The sequence below is a fragment of the Numida meleagris genome, chromosome 14 (assembly GCF_002078875.1).
Source record: "Numida meleagris isolate 19003 breed g44 Domestic line chromosome 14, NumMel1.0, whole genome shotgun sequence".
Classification (NCBI taxonomy): Eukaryota; Metazoa; Chordata; class Aves; order Galliformes; family Numididae; genus Numida; species Numida meleagris.
The window spans coordinates 7898696-7921352 of record NC_034422.1 but is presented as its reverse complement, the minus strand read 5'-3'; the positions used below and the strand labels follow the sequence as shown (position 1 = coordinate 7921352).

Sequence of the window (22657 nt, the reverse complement as noted above, 5' to 3'; positions counted from 1 at the left end):
TAAATGGACTGCTTTTAGGGAAATACTTGTACCCTGGCACTAAATCTTATTCCAGAAAGATGAGCTCATGCTTTAGACTTACACGAGACCGTGGTAAGATGGGACTGAACTCCTGCAGCTGCTTTTTCTCTCTAATTCTTGTAAGCGTTGCATAGGAGACACGCTAAGGAGCTGAATGATTTATTGCCCTAGGTTCTGCAGGGAAAAGTGGTATGAGCCCAAAGGGTTGTACCAGAGGCTGCTTCAGATGCCAGTACAATATGAATCTTTGCTGTGGAAGCCTGCATCCCTGGTCCGAACAATTAAAATATATTTTGATCCTTATCTGGTAAGCACTGAATTATCTGGGATTTCGTTTACTGGAATTGCTTTTATTTAGCAGAATTTTGGGAAATGTAGAGGAAGGACAAATTCCATTCATACTCACAAATGTCATCTCTTGCTACTGTATTTTCGTCTTTATTGCTTGTATTGTATTAATTATAAGCCTGTTACTGTTGCTCTGCCTAGAGCAGTTTTTGCATGTTGATAACAGAAGAGTTGATAACAATTTCAGAACCCTCTTAATATCAGTCATTTCAATAATTGCATTTGCATTCTGATCACATTTCAGATTGCAACTGTAAATTTAATATCCAGGTTCAGTGACAAAGATGGAATTTGAGGAGACGAGGATCAAAAGGGCTACCAGGCATGTTTGTCTTTACAAAACTGGAGGGTCAGATTAGGAAGGCCTTCTTTCGTGTTCTCCTCTTGTTAATAAACTTTTTTTTAAAGCCAAAGGTAGGAAAAAAAAGAAAAAATTATACTCTCACCATTTAAGTATGGCATGTCCTGAAAAGCATGGGGCAAAAAGGTGAGTTAGAAAAAATGCAGAGGGAGTCACATCTGAAGGAGCAGGAAGGGGCTGTTGGCTTCTTGGTGGGCCCTGTGCTGGATCACTACAACTTCAGGTTGCTGCCGTCCTGTACGTGAGCTTGCTGTATGAGCAGCCTTCGTTACGGGGCCAGTTTTCTGCATGGCTTTGAAGCATCAGCTGCCAAATACGTTCTGTGAGTTAATGAGAATGACTTATTTTTGTTTCCAGAGTATCGGGAGTGCTTTCAATATTATTATGGATAGAAAGCGCTAATTATTCCCTTCTTGTCCTCTTTCCTGGCCTATCTCCACTTGGCTGTATGGAATCTGTAAATTGTCTGAGGTGCTGGTAGTTGCCCAGCTGACTGAAAAATGTCTCTAAGAGGCTGTGATATGGCCTGGCTTCCCAGAGCAGAAGGTCTATAGCTGTATGCACTTACTCTCTCTTACACTAACAACCTCCCTTGCTTAGTATCGGTGACTTGATAAGATCAGCTCTTTGCTAAAGCTGCCTTTTACCTTTTAATCCTCTCCCCTTCCCCGAGGCTCCTGCTGGTTGTGCCTTACACTCTCACTGTTGTTGCTCCAGGGGTCAGCAGTGGCAGCACCAACAGATGCATGGTGCCAGCATGGCAGTGAGCCTGCAGGTGGAACAGCACCAGAGAAAACAGCTGTGTTTGAGGGGATGCATCCAGTGCCAAATTTCAGCTGGGAGCAGGACTTTGCATGTGTTTGAATTATTGTAGAGGCTCTCAGCTTGTCCTTGCAGGTATGCCAGAAAGATAGGTACAGAGAGAAATGTGTAGGTTTGGTTTCACCTTACAGTAATTGAGAATGAATTAATTTTAGTGCTGGAAACACTTAATGCTTGGACCTTAGTGCTTGGACCACTTAAGGAGATTATCTGCAATGTTAGTTTTCCTGTGTTAGTCCAGTGACTTCCTTGCTGATCCAGCATGAAGGAAAAGGAATGAGTTGTAGAAAGAAAAGAAATTTAACTTTTATGTAAATAACACCTTCCTCTTCTGCTGACTATCTGCTTGAACATGAAAGCGGAACACTGTGTTAATACCTGGAACCAAGAAGGAACATGCATGAAGTGTAGATCATCTCTCCTGTTCCCCATTGATCTCTGTGTGTGTTAGCATCTGGATGTTTTGCTGTTTGCATTCAGATGTAAGATAAGCACTTAACAATGCTGTTATCTTCAGAGGTTGTAGAAAGATGTCAGTGATTGGTGCTTGCTTTTATTAATTGTGAAGGTGCACGATCAGCTATCGGTTCTGCTGCTTTCTTCGTTATCCAGACTGTTTGCAGTAAAGTGAAAGAAAAATCTCAAGGATTTCCAAATGGAATTGCTGAAACAAAGAAATTCTGTGCTATTTGGATAATGCAATTCATGGATTTATTCATTTAGTTTTAAGCCTAGCTTCCTAAAGATCTGAGGTTTATGGGATTACTCTGCTAGTCCTATTACAGTTGTTTCTTAATTCGTTGGCCAATTAAAAGGCATGTCGAGAAGTCAATCTGCTTTGTTACCGTTTCTCAGTTTTTGTTACCCTTTTGTCAGCTCTGTTAGGATTGAGTAAATACAAGCTCCTCTGAATGCTTCTTGCAAAAACACAGAAAGCAATTGTTACCTGTTTTCTGGAAGTGGGGATGTGCTGGGAGAGAGGGAACTGGAAGCACAGTGAGGCAGCCCAGGGGAGGATCTGCTTCCCAAAATGGTCCTAGAAGTGGGGAGCGTACTGGGCAACCAACCCTTACCAGGAAGCCTCCACATGGGCTGAAGAACTCTTTTGTTCTGTGGGGATGCTTGGGTCTGTACCTTTACCCTGTTCCCCAGAGCTCTTGAGTTGGGCAGTGGGATTCTTCTGGTTCTGTCTTCTCTAGCTCGAGTTCTGTGTTATGCTGAGGTTCAATGAGGCAAAGGTTTTTGGTGTAATAGGTCTTGTGCTGGTGTTACTTAAACAAGATGTGTCTCTACGAGAAAATCTCATTAAAAATTAGGTGATTAATATACGAACTACTAAATTTAAAACCTTCCAGGAAGGAAATACGAGCTGTCTGTGGGACTGTAATTCTTTCCATACTACTGTAATCTGTTAGCTTCAAATCTGCAGGAGCCCGATTGGCCTTGGCCTGCCTGGAGATGCTCAGGTGACTCTGGATTTCACTGCATCATCCTAGGGACAAGAGCCAGAGAAAGGAGACCTCTAGGTGGTGTTGGATACAGCACCTGTATGCTGAAGTAGTGCTGCACCTGAGTGAAGGGTCTGGCAGGAGAAATCCTGGCTGATAACTGCTTACAGCACTCTGTACCCAACTGTGCACATGTGCTGCTGGAGACCAGGACCAGGCTGTAGGAGCTGTGAGACGCGATGTGACCTGGGACATAAGAAGGATGTTTGACTCTTAACAGGAACTCTAATGTAGGCAATTTACAAATGCATAGTTCATCTTCCATGCCTACCTATGTAAATGAGTATTTTTAACAATAATGAGCGCTCCTCTGTGTCTCATCTCCATCTTCGTTTTAGTGTGTAGCATTTGTCTTCTGCTGGCCATGCAAAGAGAATTCAGGGCTTCAGGGTAATTCTTGAATTTGCATACTCAGAACTCGTTGCAAACATCCACCAGCTTTGAATAGTAAATGTAATATATTGAAATAAAATATAGCTGTCAAAAGAAAATGTGAAACCCCCTGATTTGTATTCTGGAAAGGTGAGAGGCTAGGAACGATCTGAGCACTCACGCAAGTTTTGCAAACTGAAGCAGTGGTCTGTAATTTCAGGTAGTCTGTGTATTCTGTAGTAAATGCCCATTATTTTGCATTCGGTGGTCTTCTTGCTTAGTGTGTTGAGATGGACATCGGCTCATGGGCCTGTGTTTTCATGCAGTTCTATTAAAAGTCGGTGGTCCTCTTGTATAGATAACTCGAGCTGCTCCGAGACTTCTGTGTGCATTTCCTGACTGTGAAATGTTTTTGGAGCTCTGCAGCGCTCTTAGCAGCAGCAGACCTCGATGCGCCTGTTCGTAAAGCAGTGTTTGTCACCCACTGCCACGGCTGTTGGTTTGTGAGCGCTGTAGTCAGGAAAGGAGAGGATTTACTGACCCAGTGCTTGTATGCTGACGGGTGGCACTCGTCCTGTTTCAGGTTGGATCTGGGTAGAAATGTTTCTTGTGCCGATCACGATGCATCTGACTCAAAGGTTTTCTTCCAGCTGTGGGGTCAGAAAGGGTTCTGATGCCATTTTCCCTTACAAATAAGTAGCTGGAGTAGAAGTTTGTGAGGTCTGATCTAATACAGCAGTGCAGAGAGTGGAAAAAATGCAAGGGATTGTTGCGTTGTCTTTGTGTTATGTTGAGGACGCAGAGAGCCGCGGTCAGAAAGCACCTGCTGCCGTGTGTCCTGTCCTCAGCTAAACATCATCCTCTTGTGGCTTTCATCTTCTTGAAAGGAATCAGTCGGCTTCCCTCACCTGGGATCGCTGGTAAATTAATATGATTTTTATTGTAGAACACTCTTCTGATCTTCACGTAGCGTGATTAAAATGGTGAAGTGTAGTGAAGCGTGGGAAGGTGCTGTCTGTGTCAGGGCTGGGAAGCCGCTCAGGTCTCGTTCCTTCAGCTGCAGCCCTGGCTCCCTGCCATTCCTTTCCCTTTCCTCTTCCAGAGGGTGATTCTCTCCGTTTCCCGTTTGCAGATTCCTTCCCTTGATACGGTGTCTTCATTCCAGTGCTAAAATAACTTGTGAATGCCTCTTTTGGAGAGGAAATAGACGCTGCGAATGCTTTTTATTTATTTTGCTAAAGGACTCTCGGGAACACAGTGTGTGCAGAGGGTTCTGCATAAGCTGGGAACTGGAGGAGAGAGAAGGTTTTTTTTTTCAGGAGCAAAATTGGCCAAGATCTTCATTCGGTTAAGATTCATAGGCTTCTCTTTGGGGCTCTTGTTTGTATTCATACACAAACAATGTTCTGGGCTGAACTGCCATTCTGCGTTGTGTTTCTGATGTGCCACCTCTCCAGGTAGGATGCATTATGAGAGAAGAGGTGACAGGCTTCTGTCTTTCTGTAAAGCACGAGATGTGTGGCTCGCCTACGCACAAGATGAAGCTCCCTTGCTGGCTGCTGTGTATTTGTGCCCTCATCCCTGATAATTGGATTAGGCAGGCATATTTGTCTTGGGTCTGTGAAACCAGCCTCGTTGGCCTGAAAGGCCCCCATCAGAGACATGCTGCATCAACCTGCCTCTGTGATGAAGCGGTATAGAAAGTAATTAAATGATAATTCTGGGAAAGAAAGGACTTAAGAGTGTACACCATGATTGAGGTGACAGCACACTCTGCTTGGAGAGCTCATGATGATGGCTGCTGCACATTTATTAGTTCTTTGTATTTTCTTTGATTTAAAGCATAATGCTAGTAATCTAATTAACATTGAATTGGTTTCCAGTACAGTAGCTTGTTTGGTTCAATAAGAACACATTTATACTAAAGGTTAATGAAAAGAATTTTACTTTCATTGAATTCATTAAAAATGGTTCTACAATCAACGCTCGCTAATGGAAAAAGGATTAAATATTCATGTCTATAAATTTCTCTTGTCATTTCTGATTTTCCTTGATCTCTGCCTCCATGGGTTGGATTCTGAGAGTGTCTGCAAGCTCTAATAAAACAGCAGTTTGGATATTAGTGGGAGGTTTATCCTGTTTAGGTAAAACGACCTCCACGCACGTATACTGAATGTATCTTAAGCACAGGTTTCTAGTGCAGATGGGGACAGATAACACTTCCAGTACTTGCAGGGCACTTACAAGCAGAAGAGGAGCAACTTTTTACACAGTCTGATTGTGGTAGGGCAAGGGGGAATGATGTTAAAGAAAGGAGGAGAGATTGAGGTTGGATGTCAGGAAGAAATTCTTCACTCAGAGGGCACCGAGGCCCTGGCACTGCCCAGAGCTGTGGGTGCCCCATCCCTGGCGGTGCCCCAGGCCATGGATGGGCCCTGGGCAGCCTGAGCTGGGGGGCAGCCAGCACACGGCAGGGGTGGGGCTGGGGATCTCTAAGCTCCCCTCCAACCTCAGCCGTTCTGTGATTATCCAGGAATGCAATACTGGGAGCCAATCTTCAGGAGTACTTCTTAAAGCACTTTTTAGTATAGTGTAACCTTTTATTTTCTGTTGTGCATGATAAACATGAAGTGCTGACTCCTCATTAGCACTTCAGAGGTCTCACAAAGGCTGAGGTAGTCACACACACTGGGAACAAATGACCAAGCTGTGATGTTGAGTTTTTCTGATTGTAGCTAGCGTGACCAAAGAAACCTGAATGTGATTGCATAGGCCAGCATACACCAGCGTGAGGTGGCCGACAGATGCGATACTTTTGTCTTGTACCAATTAAGTGATTGGCATTTCTTCCCTCTGTTTCGGCAGGCATACTTCCGACAGGGCGTGGCCCTTCAGTACCTGGGACGCCATGCAGATGCACTGGCAGCGTTTGCATCGGGGCTGGCGCAGGATCCCAAAAGTCTGCAGCTTCTGGTTGGCATGGTCGAGGCCGCCATGAAGTCTCCCATGCGAGGTAAGTGCCGGTGCGGATCGGTGCAGATGGAGGGATGTGTGTTCCTGTGGCCCTGGCTTTGTTTTCGCTAGAAACACTTTCCCACAATGCTCTAGTGCTTGGCCATTGGGCATAAGGAGTCGTAAATGCTTAGGGCCAGAGTTTGCCCAGAAGAGCGTTCAAGCAGCTTTTCCACTATAACAATATTTTTCAAAACACAATGTTCCAGAAGGCAGAAATCTGTTCTGCTTAGCTCACTTGTATTCAGGAAGAACGGTGACATAACATGGAGCTTGAGGAGGTATTAGCTGTCGACTGTTTTGCTTCTCTTTCGTAATTGTCCCCATTTTGGAGGGAGGTGGGAGTATCCTCTTTATTCTGTTTCTCTGTTGCTCTCTTTCTTTTGCAAGCTCTTTGTTGTCGTGTCCTAGGCGTATTTCCTGAGGGGGAGCATGGCAATTCCCATCCTCAGCAGTGCATCCCCAGGGCTTGGGGGTCAAGAAATGCTGAGTCCCCTTCAGTGTTTCATTTTTTTCACACTGTTTTTTTTCCCGTCCTTTAAAATGAATTAATTTAGTATTTTCTATCCTGTGTAGCAGTTAATGTGTGAGGCTAATTTCATTTGGGACCCAAAGGTACCATGGCTGCTGCTTAGAATGCAGGTGACACGGTATTTCAATGTAAGCATCTCCAGATTTAACTGGATGATTTTACTGTCCCATCATAGTGCAGCTGTATATCTATATTGCTGCTCCCTACTGTGCTTCTCGGTGTTGCTGCTTGCCAGTTGTTATCTTCCCACTGAGTATTTTGGCAGATTTTAAATTAGCTCTGCTTATAAAGTATTAGTTTTAATTTGAGTGTGTATGCGTGCTGTACTACTGTAATGAATATTCAGGATCTTGGTCCCACTGAGCAAGGCATTGTGCAAGCACTTATGCACTTGTTACGTTTCATTCTGGACCCCTTTCCAAGAGCTTGCTGCCTGGGAGGGACGTAGATCTGTTCAGGTGTTACGGTGTAAAACCTGTCCCTTGTAATTTGGCTCCACTGGATGATTGGTTATGTGGAGCTATGGATAGACCGATGTGAGTGGTAGCTTTTAGGATGCTAGCACCCAGAGGAAGAAGAGGAGCAACCGGAAAGGCAGAAGAGTTATAAGTATTAGTGATGTGCTAAAGATTATTAAATGCAGACTGTAAGGGATTCAGGAGGTATAGGCTCACAGTATGTAGAAGAGGCTGGAACTCCCTTCCACAATCAATGAATCAGTGTTGCTGCATCTTTCACATGATTGTGGTTGTCTCTCTTCCCTTACCATTCGCTGCAAGAGATGCAGTGGCTTCCATGTCTGCCCTTCCATTACTGTACAAGCTTTCCCTGTCTTACTTGACTTCAGAATAACCAGGAGCTCTTCCCTCTCTATCCCTATGTTTGCCTGCATTACCTAGCTACAATTGTAAGCTCAGGAGCTGAATTCGTACCTGCTCTTGCAGTGCTGTGCCTATTAACTATTGCTGATAGAGCCCAGTTAACTTTGTGTCCTGGTGGCATGTTGCAGAATTTCTGTCCTCCTATGTCTGCATTTAATCCCAGGATCTAACTGGATATTGGTAACTGGCATCACATTTTCACTGTTTGCATCTTCAGGCAAGTGTTAAGTATCTGTTGTTTTTTTATACACATAGTGAGTGTAGAGAGGCAGAGCTGTTGTAAAAAGGAAGCAAATGGCTTTCTGAGCTTGCTGTGGTGATGCTGGTTCAGGTGAGATCATCTAATCTAGAAATCTTAATTATTCATAAATTTTGAAAATTTAACTTGGTGTGCTCAAGGTAGAGTGCAGAAAACTCTGGAGTCCTGTTACATTCATGTCCTTACTGAAACGTACAGCCAGGATGTTTTATCATCTGACTGGTAAAAGCAAGTAGACCCATTATCACTAGTCTGTCAGGTGTGGTGTTGTTGTTCTGCAGCTGTACCTTTGGCTCCTGCCTTATGAGAGCAGGTGGAGCAGCTTCTTCCTGCGGTTTTGGTCACCTCTGTGGGTGCATATCGTGTGCTGTGGTATCTGAACAGGCACAGATTCTTTAAATGTTCAGCTGAAGGAGCAGGAACTACAGTGCTTAAATACTCTGCTGACAGCCCATTTCCAATCTCCTCTGAAACTGCGGGTGTTCTCTGTATTCTTTCTGCCATCAGACCGGTCTTTATACCTTAGGATGAGGCTGATCTGAGTTCTTGTGTTGCCTTCCTGAAGTGCTTTCTGCAGGAAAAGCACCAACGTGCTTGTTGATCTGACCGGTCTTGCGGTGCTTGTACTGGGTATTAGATGATGTATTTGGGCCCTGACTTCCTGCAGTAAATTTTAGTTTGATTTGGTCAGTCTGGCCCTTAACTTGTGTGTCGTTTGGTTACCAAAAACGAAGATGAAGTGTTAGGCTGATTTCTGGATGCAAATAACTTAGTTTGTTGAGTAACTCTGCTTCCCTTCTTGTATTTTAGAGTCCCTGGAGCCAACCTATCAACAACTGCAGAAGATGAAGCTGGACAAGAGCCCCTTTGTTGTGGTGTCTGTGATTGGCCAGGAACTTCTGACTGCAGGCCATCATGGGGCCTCTGTGGTTGTACTGGAAGCTGCTCTGAAGATTGGCACTTGCAGCCTAAAGCTGCGGGGATCAGTGTTCTCTGCGCTGAGCAGTGCTTACTGGTCCCTTGGGAACACAGAGAAAAGCACCGGATACATGCAGCAGGACTTGGATGTAGCCAAGACTTTAGGTAGAGTACTCATCTCACTCGCTTGAGTGCCGGATTGGTGCAGATGGAACAAACTGATAGTTGTGTGAATGGTCAGCATCTCTCTAGACCACTCAGGTTTCTGTGGCGTATCACTAGCTGCTAAATGAAAAGTAAAATTTCTGGAATACGCAGACTACAGCTTGTGCAGCCCTGTACCTCCATGTGTGAAGATGCTGATGATCAGTGAACATGCTAAGGTTTTACAGGGTTTTCTAGAGTCTTGTATATGGGGACAGGTCTTACCTTCTGTGGAGAAGTGCTCAAAACCTTAGATGAGTCTTAAGTGAAGTAGTCTTTTTTTTTTCTTCTTTTTTTTCCCCAAGAATTAGATAGAAAAAGGCAGTCAGTCTGAGTTTCTGAGGCTCAGAAGGCAGCAATGGATGTACTTTGCTTCTGAGCTGAGCTGCAGTATTTCTTTCTGGAGAAAGCTGGCATGCTCTTTATTTCTTTTAAGCCTAAACCATTCACTTGTTTTCACAAAGAGATTGCTAATGTTGAACAAGGAATAAACGTGGAAGAATGGGAGTTGCCAGGTGTTAGGCCAAAGAGGAAATCAACAAAATTCTAAAAATAGATTGGGGGTTATTGTAGAAGTTTTTGAAGGCCAGGGAAGAGAATGAGGTTTGGCTGTGCAGTAAAAGCGAGGATGAACTTGTTCTGATCTTGGCTCTCGCACTGGAGAGTCTCTACACAGTGTGTTCTGGGCTTTCTGCTGCACTCCTGTGGTGACCCTCTGTTAGCTAACCTTTGTTTTGTTTGCATGTGACTCAGGTGACCAGACGGGAGAATGCCGAGCTCATGGAAATCTGGGCTCCGCATTCTTCTCCAAAGGAAATTATCGGGAGGCCCTGACTAACCACAGACATCAGCTGGTGCTCGCCATGAAACTCAAGGACAGAGAGGTAGGAAGCTTATTAAACAGACCATACTCTGAATCAGTGCTGCATGGTTTTCTAAAAAGATGCAGTGGTGTCAAGAAGCCTTGTCTGTCTGCTTTGCTATTCAGAGAATTTTTAGGCTTTGTAATTTCTTTTCCCAGCCTCTTGCTTGCCTTTCTTTAATGGAAGTGGTATGTTCTGTTAGATACAATGTGTATGTGCAGGCAGAAAGATGCTTGGTTGGTGCTTGTCTGCCCTCCCTCTAATCTCCATGTGACTGAGCAACTCATTCTGCCTCTCTCCCTGCCTGTTTTGCCCACTGTCCATAGTCTCCAGGTAGAGACTTGCTGAGTAGGCATCAATCCAACATCTCTGCAGCTGAGCGCTGGCTGTCATCAGGTCTCACTTTCCATGAGGTGTATGTGCTACTGATTTGAGCTCTGTTAGGGTGCATCCTGTGTTGTGTCTTTTCCAGACAAGTAATGAGCTAGGTCCCTGCCCCGAAAATTCACAGTCTGTGTAAAATATGGTTTGTTTAAAAAGTACTGAAAAGAAAAATAATCCGTGCAAACCTTAAAATACAGTGTTGTGTAAAGTGTAGGTGTTGTTTGGACTGAATCTGATTTGTCTTAACTGTTTACCATTCAGCTCTCCAAGTGTTGTGCCGGGCTTCCTGCCAGTCCAGGGAAGCATGGACTGAAGAGTCTGCCCCAAGAGACTTCAACTGAAAGGTCACTATAAGGACACAACCATAATTTTAGTGCAGATTACAGGAACAAAAGATTTCTTTTCCTCCTCCAGTGGATTCCCCTCTACTGTGAGTGGGGAAGCAGGGCGTGTGGGTTGCGTGGCCCATGAAGAGAGTGGCTAGGGGCAGCAGGGCAGGTGTGAATGCTCACTGTACCTGAGTAGTTTTGGGGAGACAGAAAGCTGGGGAACAGGTTTCCCACTGAGGACTTATTGAAAAGATCTATCTCAAGTAGTTCAGTGCTTTGCTGAAGTTTTATTTTACGATTTAAATATCAAGTAAACTTTGACATGCCGCATCGTTCTGTAGTTTCTGAAAGGACTGTGACTGGGGGAGGGGCCTGCTGAACGTTTTCGTGGTTATTTTACCAGCTGGAAAACCTCACGAATCGCTCCTGATCTCCTTATTTCTGTTCATGCAAGACAGAGAAGCTGTTACTCATCGTTGTTTTTATATTTGTCTCGGTTAGGAGTCCCTGTTCTTGCTAAGAGTCGAACCTGCGTAGCTGCTCCTACTCCGCTGTGTTTCTCTAAGCAGCAGACGCCCCTCCCCCAGTGATGGGGAGGGGGCTGAGGAAGGAAATGGCAGGAAGCTCAATGCTGGGAATGGCTGAGAACACAGCAGCCTGCCCGCACAGAGCCCCTGAAGCAGCCCAGGGAAGCACGTGCTGATCTGTTCCGCTGACTTCAGGCTGCTGATCTCAACAGATCCCAACGGCCGATCTGGGAGGAATCCAGATAATGAAGTCTAATCATGATAGCTCTAGGTTTATAAACTGACACATCTGGGTACGTAATTAACAGTTATTGACAACAAATGACTGCTTGGTTGAGAAAGAAAGCTGAGCTTCTTGGATTTCCTGTAAGGATGTAACCACAGGAAATTAATTTGGCGCTTTCTTATGACATCATTTTGACCACAGAGCTTCCTCTGAACAGAAAGCTGTTTTTCTTGGCCTCCTTTGCAGACATTTTTATAATGCAAATACTATAAAGTTGCAGTAGTGCTGATGTGAATTCCACCAGAAGGGAATTTGGTGTGCAACTGAAATGAGGTAATTGTTTTACCTCCAATTGTCCGGAGAATTGGCTTAAAAGGTAAAAAATGCTCCTTTGTATGTGAGGCTGCTGTCCTCAGAGGGAGCGTTGGGTTCTGAGGCTGCTGAAGCAAATGGCTGTACCGGAGGCTTCTGCTGGGTTGAGCAGCTGATAAACTCAGGAGGAATTCGCAGAGGTTCTGGCTGTAATATTCAGGTGTCTCCTCCTCCACACTAGCCTTCAGAAAGGCAGCTTTGTCACCTGAGTGGGGAATCATCTCAGCTGCTCAGGTGGACTGAAGGTGTAGGTTTTTTCCTCCCTAGCACGGGGAGTCTGCACAGCTCTTTTAACAAGCGCCATGTCATACCAAGCACAATCGCTGTGTCCAGGTGTGTCATCCTCTCTTTACAGCCACAGTGTGGAGGAAAAGTTCAAGCTGGCTTCTGATACTTCTACACACAGGGAGAATGGAGCAGAAATAGCTGGGATTTGGCATACCTCTTGTGTCTTCAAGAGAGGCCTTGGGATATTGATATTTTGGACAGTGTTGATGAGCAAGAAGACTAGTTCTTGGTAATACTGTAATGGACACTGTGAAGTAGCCATCTCTGGAGTGTCATTTCACTGTGTTGTTTTTTGATGACCTGCAGTGGCTGATCGGGAAACTCAGATAAGGTAGTTCTGTGAGATCTTTATTTATTTTGAGAGAGAGAGATTGAGAATCGCAGATACAACAGTGTCGTTGATTCAGGAACTCATAAGGGACTGGTCCTTCTTTCCGTGTGTTCCTTGAGTTCCTGTTGAGCAGATGATCCAATATTGTGGTCAGTGGGATACCATTCTAGGGAGGATGACAGCAGGAGGTGCAGGTAGAAGAAAGGAAGAAGAAAGGTAGAAGAAACTCCTGAGCCAGATTATGGAAATCACTGCACAGTTTGGTAGTTCTGGTTTAACGTGGCAGGTGGCTCAGCATCATGCAGTCATTCACTCACTCCCCCTCTTCCCAGTGGAATGGGGGCAAGAATATAAGAAAAGTGTAACTTGTAGGTTGAGATGGAACTATTTACAAAGACAGAGAAAAGGAAAAGGATAATAATTATGACTATATATACATGTATACGAATGTGTATAACAAGTGCACAAGCAATTGCTCACCACCCTTTGATCAGTGCCCAGCTAGCCTCCGGAGCAGTGGAAGAAAAGAGAAATAACTTCCACCCCCTTCAAAACTCCTAGTGCGTGATGTCATATGGTATGGAACATCCTTTTGGCCAGTTTAGGTCAGCTATCCTAATTCTTTTCTCTCCCAGCTCCTTGGGCTCTTTGCTGAAAACAACCTTGGTTCTGTGCAACACTGCCCAGCAGCAACTATAAACATCGGTGTGTTACCAACGTTGGTTTTCTCCTAGAACCAGAAACATAGCATCATACCAGGTACTCTGAAGAAAAAACTCCATCCTAGCTGAAGCTAAGACAGTAGTCTGTCGTTTGTCTGTGAGGACCAAACAGAACAGATTTTGGCGTGGGCTGTCTTGGCCTGCTGCAGACTCCGGGATTGTACTCAAGTTGAGAATCCCAAGGAGGTCTGTGCTGCTGCTCTTAAGATGTTCTCTCCTGTACTGGCAGAACCAAAGCTGCTGTGCATGTGTCTGTCCACACTTCAGCCATTCCACTTGGCAGCATGGGTATTGATTGATGGGCTGTTCCTTTACAGCCCCCAGATAAATAGCATAAAGTTGGATCATACCTTCCTAAGTGAGCACAGCTCCTTTGAACACTGAGCAGCCACCAGGAGTGGTGGGCAGCAGGGCCATAGCTCTGTGTTTTTGTGTGTTAGGGAGCATGTCTTTGGGCAGATCCATTGGCATTGGCTCCAATTAAGACCTACCTAGTCAGTGTGCAGTGATGGAAATGCAACACTGTTAGGCTGGTGGGGCCCCCAGATATAGGCTTTTCTTTTTCTTGTTCAGAGCCAGCTGCAGGCTGTTGTAGTTTAACCATTTCTGTCCTGAAATAATGGCATACAGTCTGGTGCAGGGATTAGAACTCCTAAATAAGGACAAAAAGATGTGCTTTCTAAGCCAACCTTCTGTTGTGGAATGAAATGCTGACTTTGTTTCCTTGCTGCTGTAACGTGTGGGTAAAGAGATAGAGCCGTATCCTACACCAGCAGTAGTCTTGCATTCCTGTGACATACTTCATATTTCGTATTATAAAAATGTCAGTGCACATTGTCTGTTCATTAATGTGCCAAGGAAAATACGTACTGGCAGATTGGGCTGTTGCCCTTTTTTCCAGTTTTTACACAGCACGCATGAAAGGGCAGGGAGTTTTACACTGAGAGATACCCTAAACCAGCAGCCGAGGTAGACTTTGTGTGGGAGGAAGAGTGACAGATTGTATTAAGAGGGAAGAGTGGGGTTATGCAGTTTTAGCTCATCGTCTTTACATGTCACAGAAGCTGGCTGTGGGGAGCATAAGAAGCTTGGAGGCTGGGAGTTTTTCCTCTGAGACAGCTAAAGCCTGCAGCTATATTTGCGCAGTGATTCTATCAGAAGAGTTATTTTTCTGCACCAAAGGAGATGCAATAGGGAAAGGCTTGAAGCTGAACGTATTTAGGCTAGAAATAAGATCAAAAGTTGTAATGGTGAAGGTAATCAGATGTTGGCAGACTTTGTATTGCTTGGAGACATGAAGTCAGAACTAGTTGTCTGTTCAGAGTGCACTTGCATGGAACAAAGCTGTGACCTTATTAAAGAAACCGCTGTAAAACGTTGTAGTCTAAGCTATCTGGAAGCTGCAATGAGGTCACCTCTGCTCTGTGGATACTGAGTCAGAAATCACCGAAGATTAAATATGCAGATTTCACCTGTGACAGCATGGTGAAGTACTAGTAACTGAAGAGAGCTCCACTCAACCAAGGAGTAAAGCAAACTGCTGATGCTTCGTGGGGAGGTAGTGGGACAGAAAATCAGATTCAGTAATTATTTTAAAGTCCAGGTAGAAGATAAATAGTAATAAGTTCCCATGCCTTTGTATAAAATGTTTCATATGTGTTAGCAGGATGGAGCAGGGCTGCAAGGTTTCACTTAAATAATTAAACTATTATTAAGTGCCATGTAGGGTTGAACTTGGTATTGAACTTCGAATGCGTTTCCTGTGCTCATCTCCCAGGAAAAATAGGTGGTACATTTGATCTCCTGGACTGCCTGTTACCTGACCAATGCAAGACATTATTACAGATGAGGAGTAGTGTTACAGGGTCATTTGTCATTTAAGCTCCTAAGGATGCCAGAGGAGCCATGCCCTTCCAATCACAAATTGCAGAAGTGGATTCCTTCTTCGGACTCATGAACCTGCTTCCTTAGCAGTGGGTATTGGGGTGTGGTGGTGGCGAGTACTCGGTGTGACCATGCAAGTGTTGGTTTTCACACAAAATTTAGGCTTGTGCCATTGCCTGCTTCCCTACAAAGGCAGAAGGAAGATCAGAGTTCATTTTGCTACCTCCTGGTAAAGCAATTTGTAATGCCTTGCTGCTGTTGGGATTTATAAGGTTGCTAATGCATATCAGTTATCTTGTGGTACAAATCTGGCCATTTTTAGTAACAGAGATGCAGCTTGTTATGCCTGTACTGTATTTATGAAGTAAATACTTTGTTTTAAACACTGGGTAACATGATCATGTGCAAGTCGTCACGTAATCCATGCAGCACGTGTTGATGCTGTACTGTGAACTATGATTTAGCTAAGGGGAACGCAACTGATTGGAGTGAAAAAGTAAATCTGCTGGCTTTTGGTGCCCGTGACAGCTGCTGTCCCAAGGTCACTGCTCCTCTTCATCTCCAGTTAGTAGCACAGATGCAGAGTTTTCTTGCGCTGCAGAATTCAGTACGGCCGTTACCTCAGCGTGGTTGAGTTGGAGCCAACCGTGGGTGATGTCTCAGGATGGGTTGGAGTGGCTCTTTCTAATGCCAGTATCTCTGTTCATTCCAAATAATGTGATTTGTAAAATTACTACTTGGGATAGCATTTTTGAAGCTGTGAGGATGATAAGCAGCAGTTGAAAGGGAAGGGGAAGCTGTGGCTCGAGGTGTTTGTGCTGAGCTGTAGAGCCCTGCCTCAGGCTCCGTGGTCGTGCCCTTGCACTGTACGTGAGCTCTGCCCTGCAGAGGCCACCAACACCGCAAAGTCTCCGCAGCGTAATGGCTCCCCTCTCTCTTGGGCAGTCAGACGCCTTCTATTACAGCCCTGCATTTAAAAATAGCAGAGCAATGAGGCAAAATCATAAACTAACCATAATAAAATTAGTGCTTGTGTGAAAGTGCATTGCCAGCGCTGAGCTTTTGGGAAGCGCGATGTTGCCAGCAAGCCGGTGGGTGCTGGCAGCTCCTGCACGGCGCGTTCCGAGCTGAGCGGGGCCGGTCAGGAGAGATGCAGTGTTCTGATGGTTTCCCCCATCTCCTTTCCAGGGGCAGCTGTTTCTGGAAGGAGTGCTCTCCTGTGACCAGCCACTCGCTTCCATGGCCATTTGTCTCTAAACGGTGTGGTGTCCTGGGGACCTTGTTGTCTACTGGAAGGGAGCAGCTTGAGAGCAGTGAAGGTTTATGTGATTTTAAGAACTGAAGAGAGCAATTGTGTTGGAAGTCAAACTGTTGGGCTGTGGTTCTCGCTGCAGAAGCTGTTTGCTTTGTAGTGTGCCTCAAAACAGCATAAAACATCAATGAATCATTGCTTGCGAAACCTTGGTTCGCTTCAACATTTAAAAATTGTGTTAATGCACACAGCTATGGCTGTGCAGCCGTCTCCAGAAAGCATTCATTGCCCTGAGAGATTTGTGCCCTTCGGAGCAATCCTTTCTGTCCATCTGTTACTGACAGAACCTTTCAAATTAAGTGCTTCCAATTCACTGGAAGGAGTTCTTAAAATTCTGCTTTTCTTCGAGAGAATATCTGAAAAGCTTGAGCAGTGTCTGGTGCGATGCCCAGCTTTGTTCTTTGCCGATGTTGTTTGAGTCTTCCCAAGCAGTCTGAAAAACGAAACAAGAAGGTGCTTCCTGCTGCATTGAGAGCGCTGCCCTGGAGCTGGCTGAGGTGAGAGCCCTTTGCTGGCATCAGAGGATTGTTATGAGGGAAGCTGTCAGCAGTAACAGGCTGCCGTGCCACAGGGATGTGTTAAGCTCTGGAGGAGGAGCGTTACTGAAAGGCGATTGGTGTGACAGACAGAGTCTCTGCTTGCATTCAGTTGGGAATTTGTAGATTGTGCAACTGTCTGAACATCCTTTGTGTGCAGCTCAGCTGCTGGTGGTTAGGTAGGTTTGAAATTCTGGTCGCTTTTCCCAGTCCCCTTTAAAGCGTGTCCGAGCCAGCAGTGAAACTCAGCATAAAGCTTCCTACATTTTGTAAACTATAACTACTTACTGTCAGGCTGTGAGAGTCAGAGATCAGATTTCACTTTCTTATTTCCAGAAGGAGACGGAGTAGGAAAGATACATCATTTCTTTCTACTGAAATCTGTAAAGCCTGTAAAACCAGGATTTTCTGTCTTTTCCTGAAGGGAGCAAAATGTTTTCCAGGTGTCCTTCCTGTCATGCTCTGTCTGTAGAAGCCACATCTTTACTAAATAGCAAAGCTGTAAGTATTTAATCTTTTGCCTGAACAGCATGTGTGTATTATGGTACAGAGCAGAAGAATAAATGAATTTTCTTCATGTTCTTCTCTCATTGTGTTAGAAATAATGTGTTCTGCTGAGTTAGGGAAGAAGACTGGAACACAGTGTGAGTTACAGATGACACAACTGTCTGTAGGAGAAACTGTCTTCGTTCTTCCTAAAGTACAGCTGTGGGAGCTCCTGTGGCTCTGTGCTTTGCCCACAGTGCTCTGAGCTGCGAAGGTCGTGCAAAGGCTCTGGTTCTGCTGTGCCACAAAGCGGTCCCCTTTTCTGCTGTGAGCTGAAGAGTTCCAAACAAATGTGTCAGGGTGTATCTGCTCTGTCACGTGTGTGAGCAAGGTGTGCTTGCCCCAGCTGAACTTCTTTCTGAACGAGAGGTGTGAGAGCTTCCTTGAGATGTGGGATATCTCCCCAGCTGCCCATCCATGTTCCCTCCTGCCCCAGGATGGTTTCTGTGTTTGGACTGTGCTGGCAGCTGGCAGAGATGAAGTTACAACTCCTTGTGCTTCAGTTACAGGGGTCCCGCTGCTTGCAGTTGTGCTGTAGATTTGGCTGAAAGCGTGGATCTGTGCAACCCTTCCTCTCTAGAGAAAACGTCATAGGGCATGTCGGTGTTGAGTGAGCTCATCAGAACACGTGCGGCTGATTAGTCCTGGGGCCAGGTTCTCCTGCTGGTTACCTTGTCAGGAGGACAGAGTCATTCTGCAGCTGTGTAGACATCCTCCAGCTTTGCACTGCTGCAGCCTGGCACTGAGACGGAGCTGGAGCACAGCTTGTGCTCAGTAGCAAGCACAGCTTTTCCTCACTGTAGTGCTGCTGCTTTACTTCTCCTGCTGGGCTGCGGGCAGCTGGCACTTTCCAGCACATGACCGCTGTGCCACATCCTTCTGATGTCAGTGAGATCCTCTTCCTGCTGCCCTGCTCTAGCCCTGGACTGCCACTGCAGCTTTCCCTGGAGCAAGCTGAGCGGCTTCACAAGGAGCTGATTTTCCTGCTGTGGAACAGTGTCCTCGGTCCTGTGGCAGAGCTCCTTGGCCACCAAGAGAGAGGAAGTTGTGTTGTGCTTTTGGAGCATGCAGGGGTCTGATTTTTCCCTTCAGGGCTGGCACAGCTGGCATCCTGGTACGTGCCAGGCTCCAGGAGATGTCTGTGGCCGCTGAGGATGTGTTTGGCAAGAGCTGTCCACACTGTGATGGGGTTCTGGAAAAAGTATTTTTCTGACTTGGTGCTGGTAACCGCTTCCAAGCCTGTACCCAGGAAGGCTGCCTAGCTAGCATAGAGCATACAGAAGAGCGCTGATCTCCATACTGCGATGCACATTCATTTTTGGGTAACTCGCAGCTGATTCAGATTGCTCTAATAGTTACCTGGCACTTCTGCATATAGCTATGCGTTGTAGTGAACCGCTGCCAAAACTGTTTTGTTATGCATGCTACGTCTGATATTTGTGTGGAACAGAAGATCATAATTCACTACAAAGGAGCTGTGGGGCAATAAAGCAGAAACATCATCCTTCTGCATCCAGAAGGGGCGGTGAACCTGCCTGTCCCTTACCTGTGCCAGCAGGACAGAAATTGCACAGAGGGTGGTGGAAGGCTGTTTGTCATTACTGATTTAATCCCTGCAATTGCATCTGAACTGTCTGTCTTCTGTTGCAAGGCAGTGCACCATACTGTACCTTCTGTTAGCTTGGCATGGCTCAGGCCATCCTGGATTGCTCGGGGATAGCAGCTAATGGAAGGCAGACTGGAGTCCTGTAGCCCATCTTTCCTGCAGGTATTGTGGTGGGCTGGGCTATTCCTACCCCATTCCACTTTCCAGACACAGCCTGTGGTTAATGTGAAGGAAACATTGCTTAGGCATGCCGTTTTCCTCACACTTGTTGAGAGTTTTTAAGGGAATATGAGAAATTGTGCAGTGAGGTGAAGACTTTCTCGGTTAGCTGACATGTGCTTGTGATTTCTGTAGCATGTCCTTGGGAAAACAGAACGCGCGCCCAGACTGTCCATGCTGCATGGTGCAGCAGAATCTTTCCTGTCCTCCTGTTCTTTCTGAGCAGTATCCTAACTGCTGCCAGGAGAACCCTTCTGTTTCCCCTTCTGCTCATGTCTGCTCATTAGTCACTTGGGTGCAGACCAGTGGGCTGGGTGCAGCTCCTATTCCACACAGCATTTAGCTTGGAATGGATTATCATTCATAGCAGGAGACCTTTTCCATTGCAATCAAGCAGCTTTCAGCCACTTCAAAAGACAATTTCCCTTAGGACCAATTTTTTTTCTCTTTCTCACTGAATATCCTGAAGTGATCATCACTTGGTCACACAGTGTCTCTGCCTGTGGCATTTGCATTGGACACAGCCGTGTGAAAAGGTGGGCTCTCCTTGGCATACTTTTTAGGAAGGACAAATCTGAAAACCATGTCATTGCAGTTACATTTGGTGACAGTCTGGAAAATGAGAACCAGGGTATAAATACCTCACAAATGCAACCTAGGAAGAGTCATCAGGCTAAAGCAAGTTGACGGGATGTCAGAAATGGGTGGAGGTGACAGCAGGGAAATGCTGTGGTCCGTGGCAGAGCTCTGTAGAACAACAGCAGAGGAGGTACTTAAGCATTCCTCTGCTTCTCTGTCTTCTGTCTCATTTTCCCTTCCACCGTGAAGCCACTGCTTCAAAGTAATTTATTACATAGTTGTCTGCCACAGAGAAGTGAGTTATCTGCTGCCTGTAGCAGCATGGGCAGGAAAGGCTGGGATGGTAATACACCTTGTTCCTTATAGTTTTATCACATCTGACTGGAGTTCCAGAAGTAAGGAACAGGCTGAGGTGGGCTTTGCTAATTGATAATCTCCATTAGTAATTAATGTAGGCACTGCTAGTAAGAGTGTTGGAATTACAAGTTTAGGGTATGACCACTGCTACTGAAACTATGAAGAGAAACTATGCGAGAGATAAATGTTGGATATGTATTGCAGAGGTGGTAATGTTGCAAGTATGTCTTCTTATTTCTGTTTAAAAAAAAAAGAAGTACCTTATCATAAAGGCCAAGCATCAAGAAAAGGAATGGGCGACTGTGGCATATCCATATACATAAACATTTTCACTGCATGGGATTACTTCTTAGCTCTTGTTTCTCCATTATGCCTTCCATCTTTCTCTGGGGTCTTTTAAGGGATCTTCTGAGCCCTGAATGTACTTTCAAGAAATTGAAACAAGCTGTTTTTTGATTCAACCTCTGCGTGAGAAGCAGCTTTCCAAATCCCATGACACTTTACACAGGATTTACAAACAACAGAATGGTTGGTTGGGCTGCTAACCACTCAGCAAAAGACTGCTCCCACTCCCTGCTGTCCAGAGAGCTGCAAGACCAGCATCGGTTCCTAGGAACTCAGTGCAAAATTGTCTCCAGGAACCAGAAACTGGTAGAAAAGATCAAGTCCTTGCAATTCATGGACTGGATTTTTGCAAAAAGAAGGGGCCGTGTTTTCTTTGAAAGTTGCATCTGAGCCCTTGATGAAGCCTTCTTGCCAATCTCCATCTGGTTTTAATGTGCGTTTTTGTTAGTACTGAGGAAAAAGCTGGCTGAGCAGGTCTCAGCCTGGCAAGAGTCACCTATGGCCCAGAGTGCAGCTTCAGCCCTCCACGTCCCAGCACTGCTGTTGGAAATGGTACAACCCAGATGTGTGCCTGCTTTCCTGGTGGGCAGCCGAGGGGTGAAGGAGCCAGCAGGACTTCCAGGATCAGCTAGAAGAAGGCTGAGCTGCGGGAGAGTGGGGCTCTGCAGGGCATCCCAGCACACCTGCCCCATCATTAGTGCATGCAGACTTGCTGTGGCTTTAGTGGTGATGTTTCTGTGGTTGTTTTTTTTTTGTTTTTTTTTTTTAAATCATGTTATATAAGATAAATGTCCCTTACATCAAAAGCAGTGTTCTAATCTTCAGGACTAGGTAGAACCAAAGAGTTTCACCAAGAGACCAGGACTGGTGCTTTCCCAGCTTTCCGAGGTGTTTGCAGGTTCTGGTCCGCGTTTTCCATGGTCATTGCTGCCCTTGTATTGGGGTGATTGGATTTACAGAACTGAATCCTCAGTTCTGGGCACATGATGGGGACAGAGCTGAGCAGATCGGGGCAGGACTGGCTGCTGAGGATCTAAAGAGCCAGTACAGAGCGAGGTGGGAGTGAGGCAGATTGGTTCTCCAGATTTCCTAACAGGACAGCAGCTTTATTTTCAGCCCTGCTGCCCTTGAAGTCTCAGGTTCCACAGATGCTGTGATTTTTAGCTTAATGAGAACTTGGGAGAGATTGGACTCGATCTGCAGAATGATTATATGTCTTCCTGAATACTTTTTACTGCATTGTTAATTCACTCAAGTTGAGTTTTTTTCTGGCCCAGATGTTTGGCTCTGTTGAGTGCACAAAATCACAGGCATACACTTTTCCCAGTTCCTATTGTTCCCTTATATACTTCAACTTCAAACAGCTGCTCTTCGAGAGGCACTGATTAACCACTGGGACTCAGAATCTGACCTGTGATGTAGGTATAGGTTCCAGTCTTGAAACCCACAAGTGCAGTGCTTGCCTTTGCCCTGCTGCTCGCAGCCTCTTGCTGCAGCTGGCAGTCCTGCTTTGTTAGGAATCCACGTGCCCTGGAGGACGGCTTTTTACAGGATGGCTTTCTCACTCCATGTCAGAACCAAATTCTTTACTGCAACCAGGAAGACACGAGTACCAGCTGTTGGGAAAATGCTTCCCATATGAGTTCATCTGAGGGCACTGGTGTTGCATTACATCTTAGACTGAAAAACTTGCCTAGGTGAGAGGGTGAGTTCAGTGATGTGAGCACCACAGTGCTCGAGTTCTGAGTAGCTGGATTTGTATAACGGCACATAAATTAATTGCCTTTCTCTTGTGTTGTTTTCTTTTATTTTTTAGCAGCTCTTTTTAGAGCAGGTCAGCTTGACTAGGTTCACAAGGGTTCAAATGTGCTGGTATTGAGCAGAATGAGGGGAAGTCTGACCGGTGCAGGAAATTTGGGAATGCACTCAAAGCCATATGCTTTGTTTTGTCTCATTTTCAGACTCAAAAGGGAAATGTAATACTTCCTGACGA

At 45.5% G+C, this 22657-nt stretch overlaps 1 protein-coding gene across 3 annotated transcripts in view; it reads left to right on the top strand.

Moving 5' to 3' along the window:
* TTC28 (tetratricopeptide repeat domain 28) overlaps window positions 1–22657 on the top strand; it is a 130489-nt gene that overhangs the window by 65564 nt on the left and 42268 nt on the right. For all 3 annotated transcript variants that reach the window (XM_021412335.1, XM_021412336.1, XM_021412337.1), the window contains 3 exons: window positions 6298–6445; window positions 8927–9199; window positions 9992–10122. In XM_021412335.1, the coding sequence (XP_021268010.1) occupies window positions 6298–6445; window positions 8927–9199; window positions 9992–10122 (552 nt within the window). The remainder of the gene's footprint in view (window positions 1–6297; window positions 6446–8926; window positions 9200–9991; window positions 10123–22657) is intronic.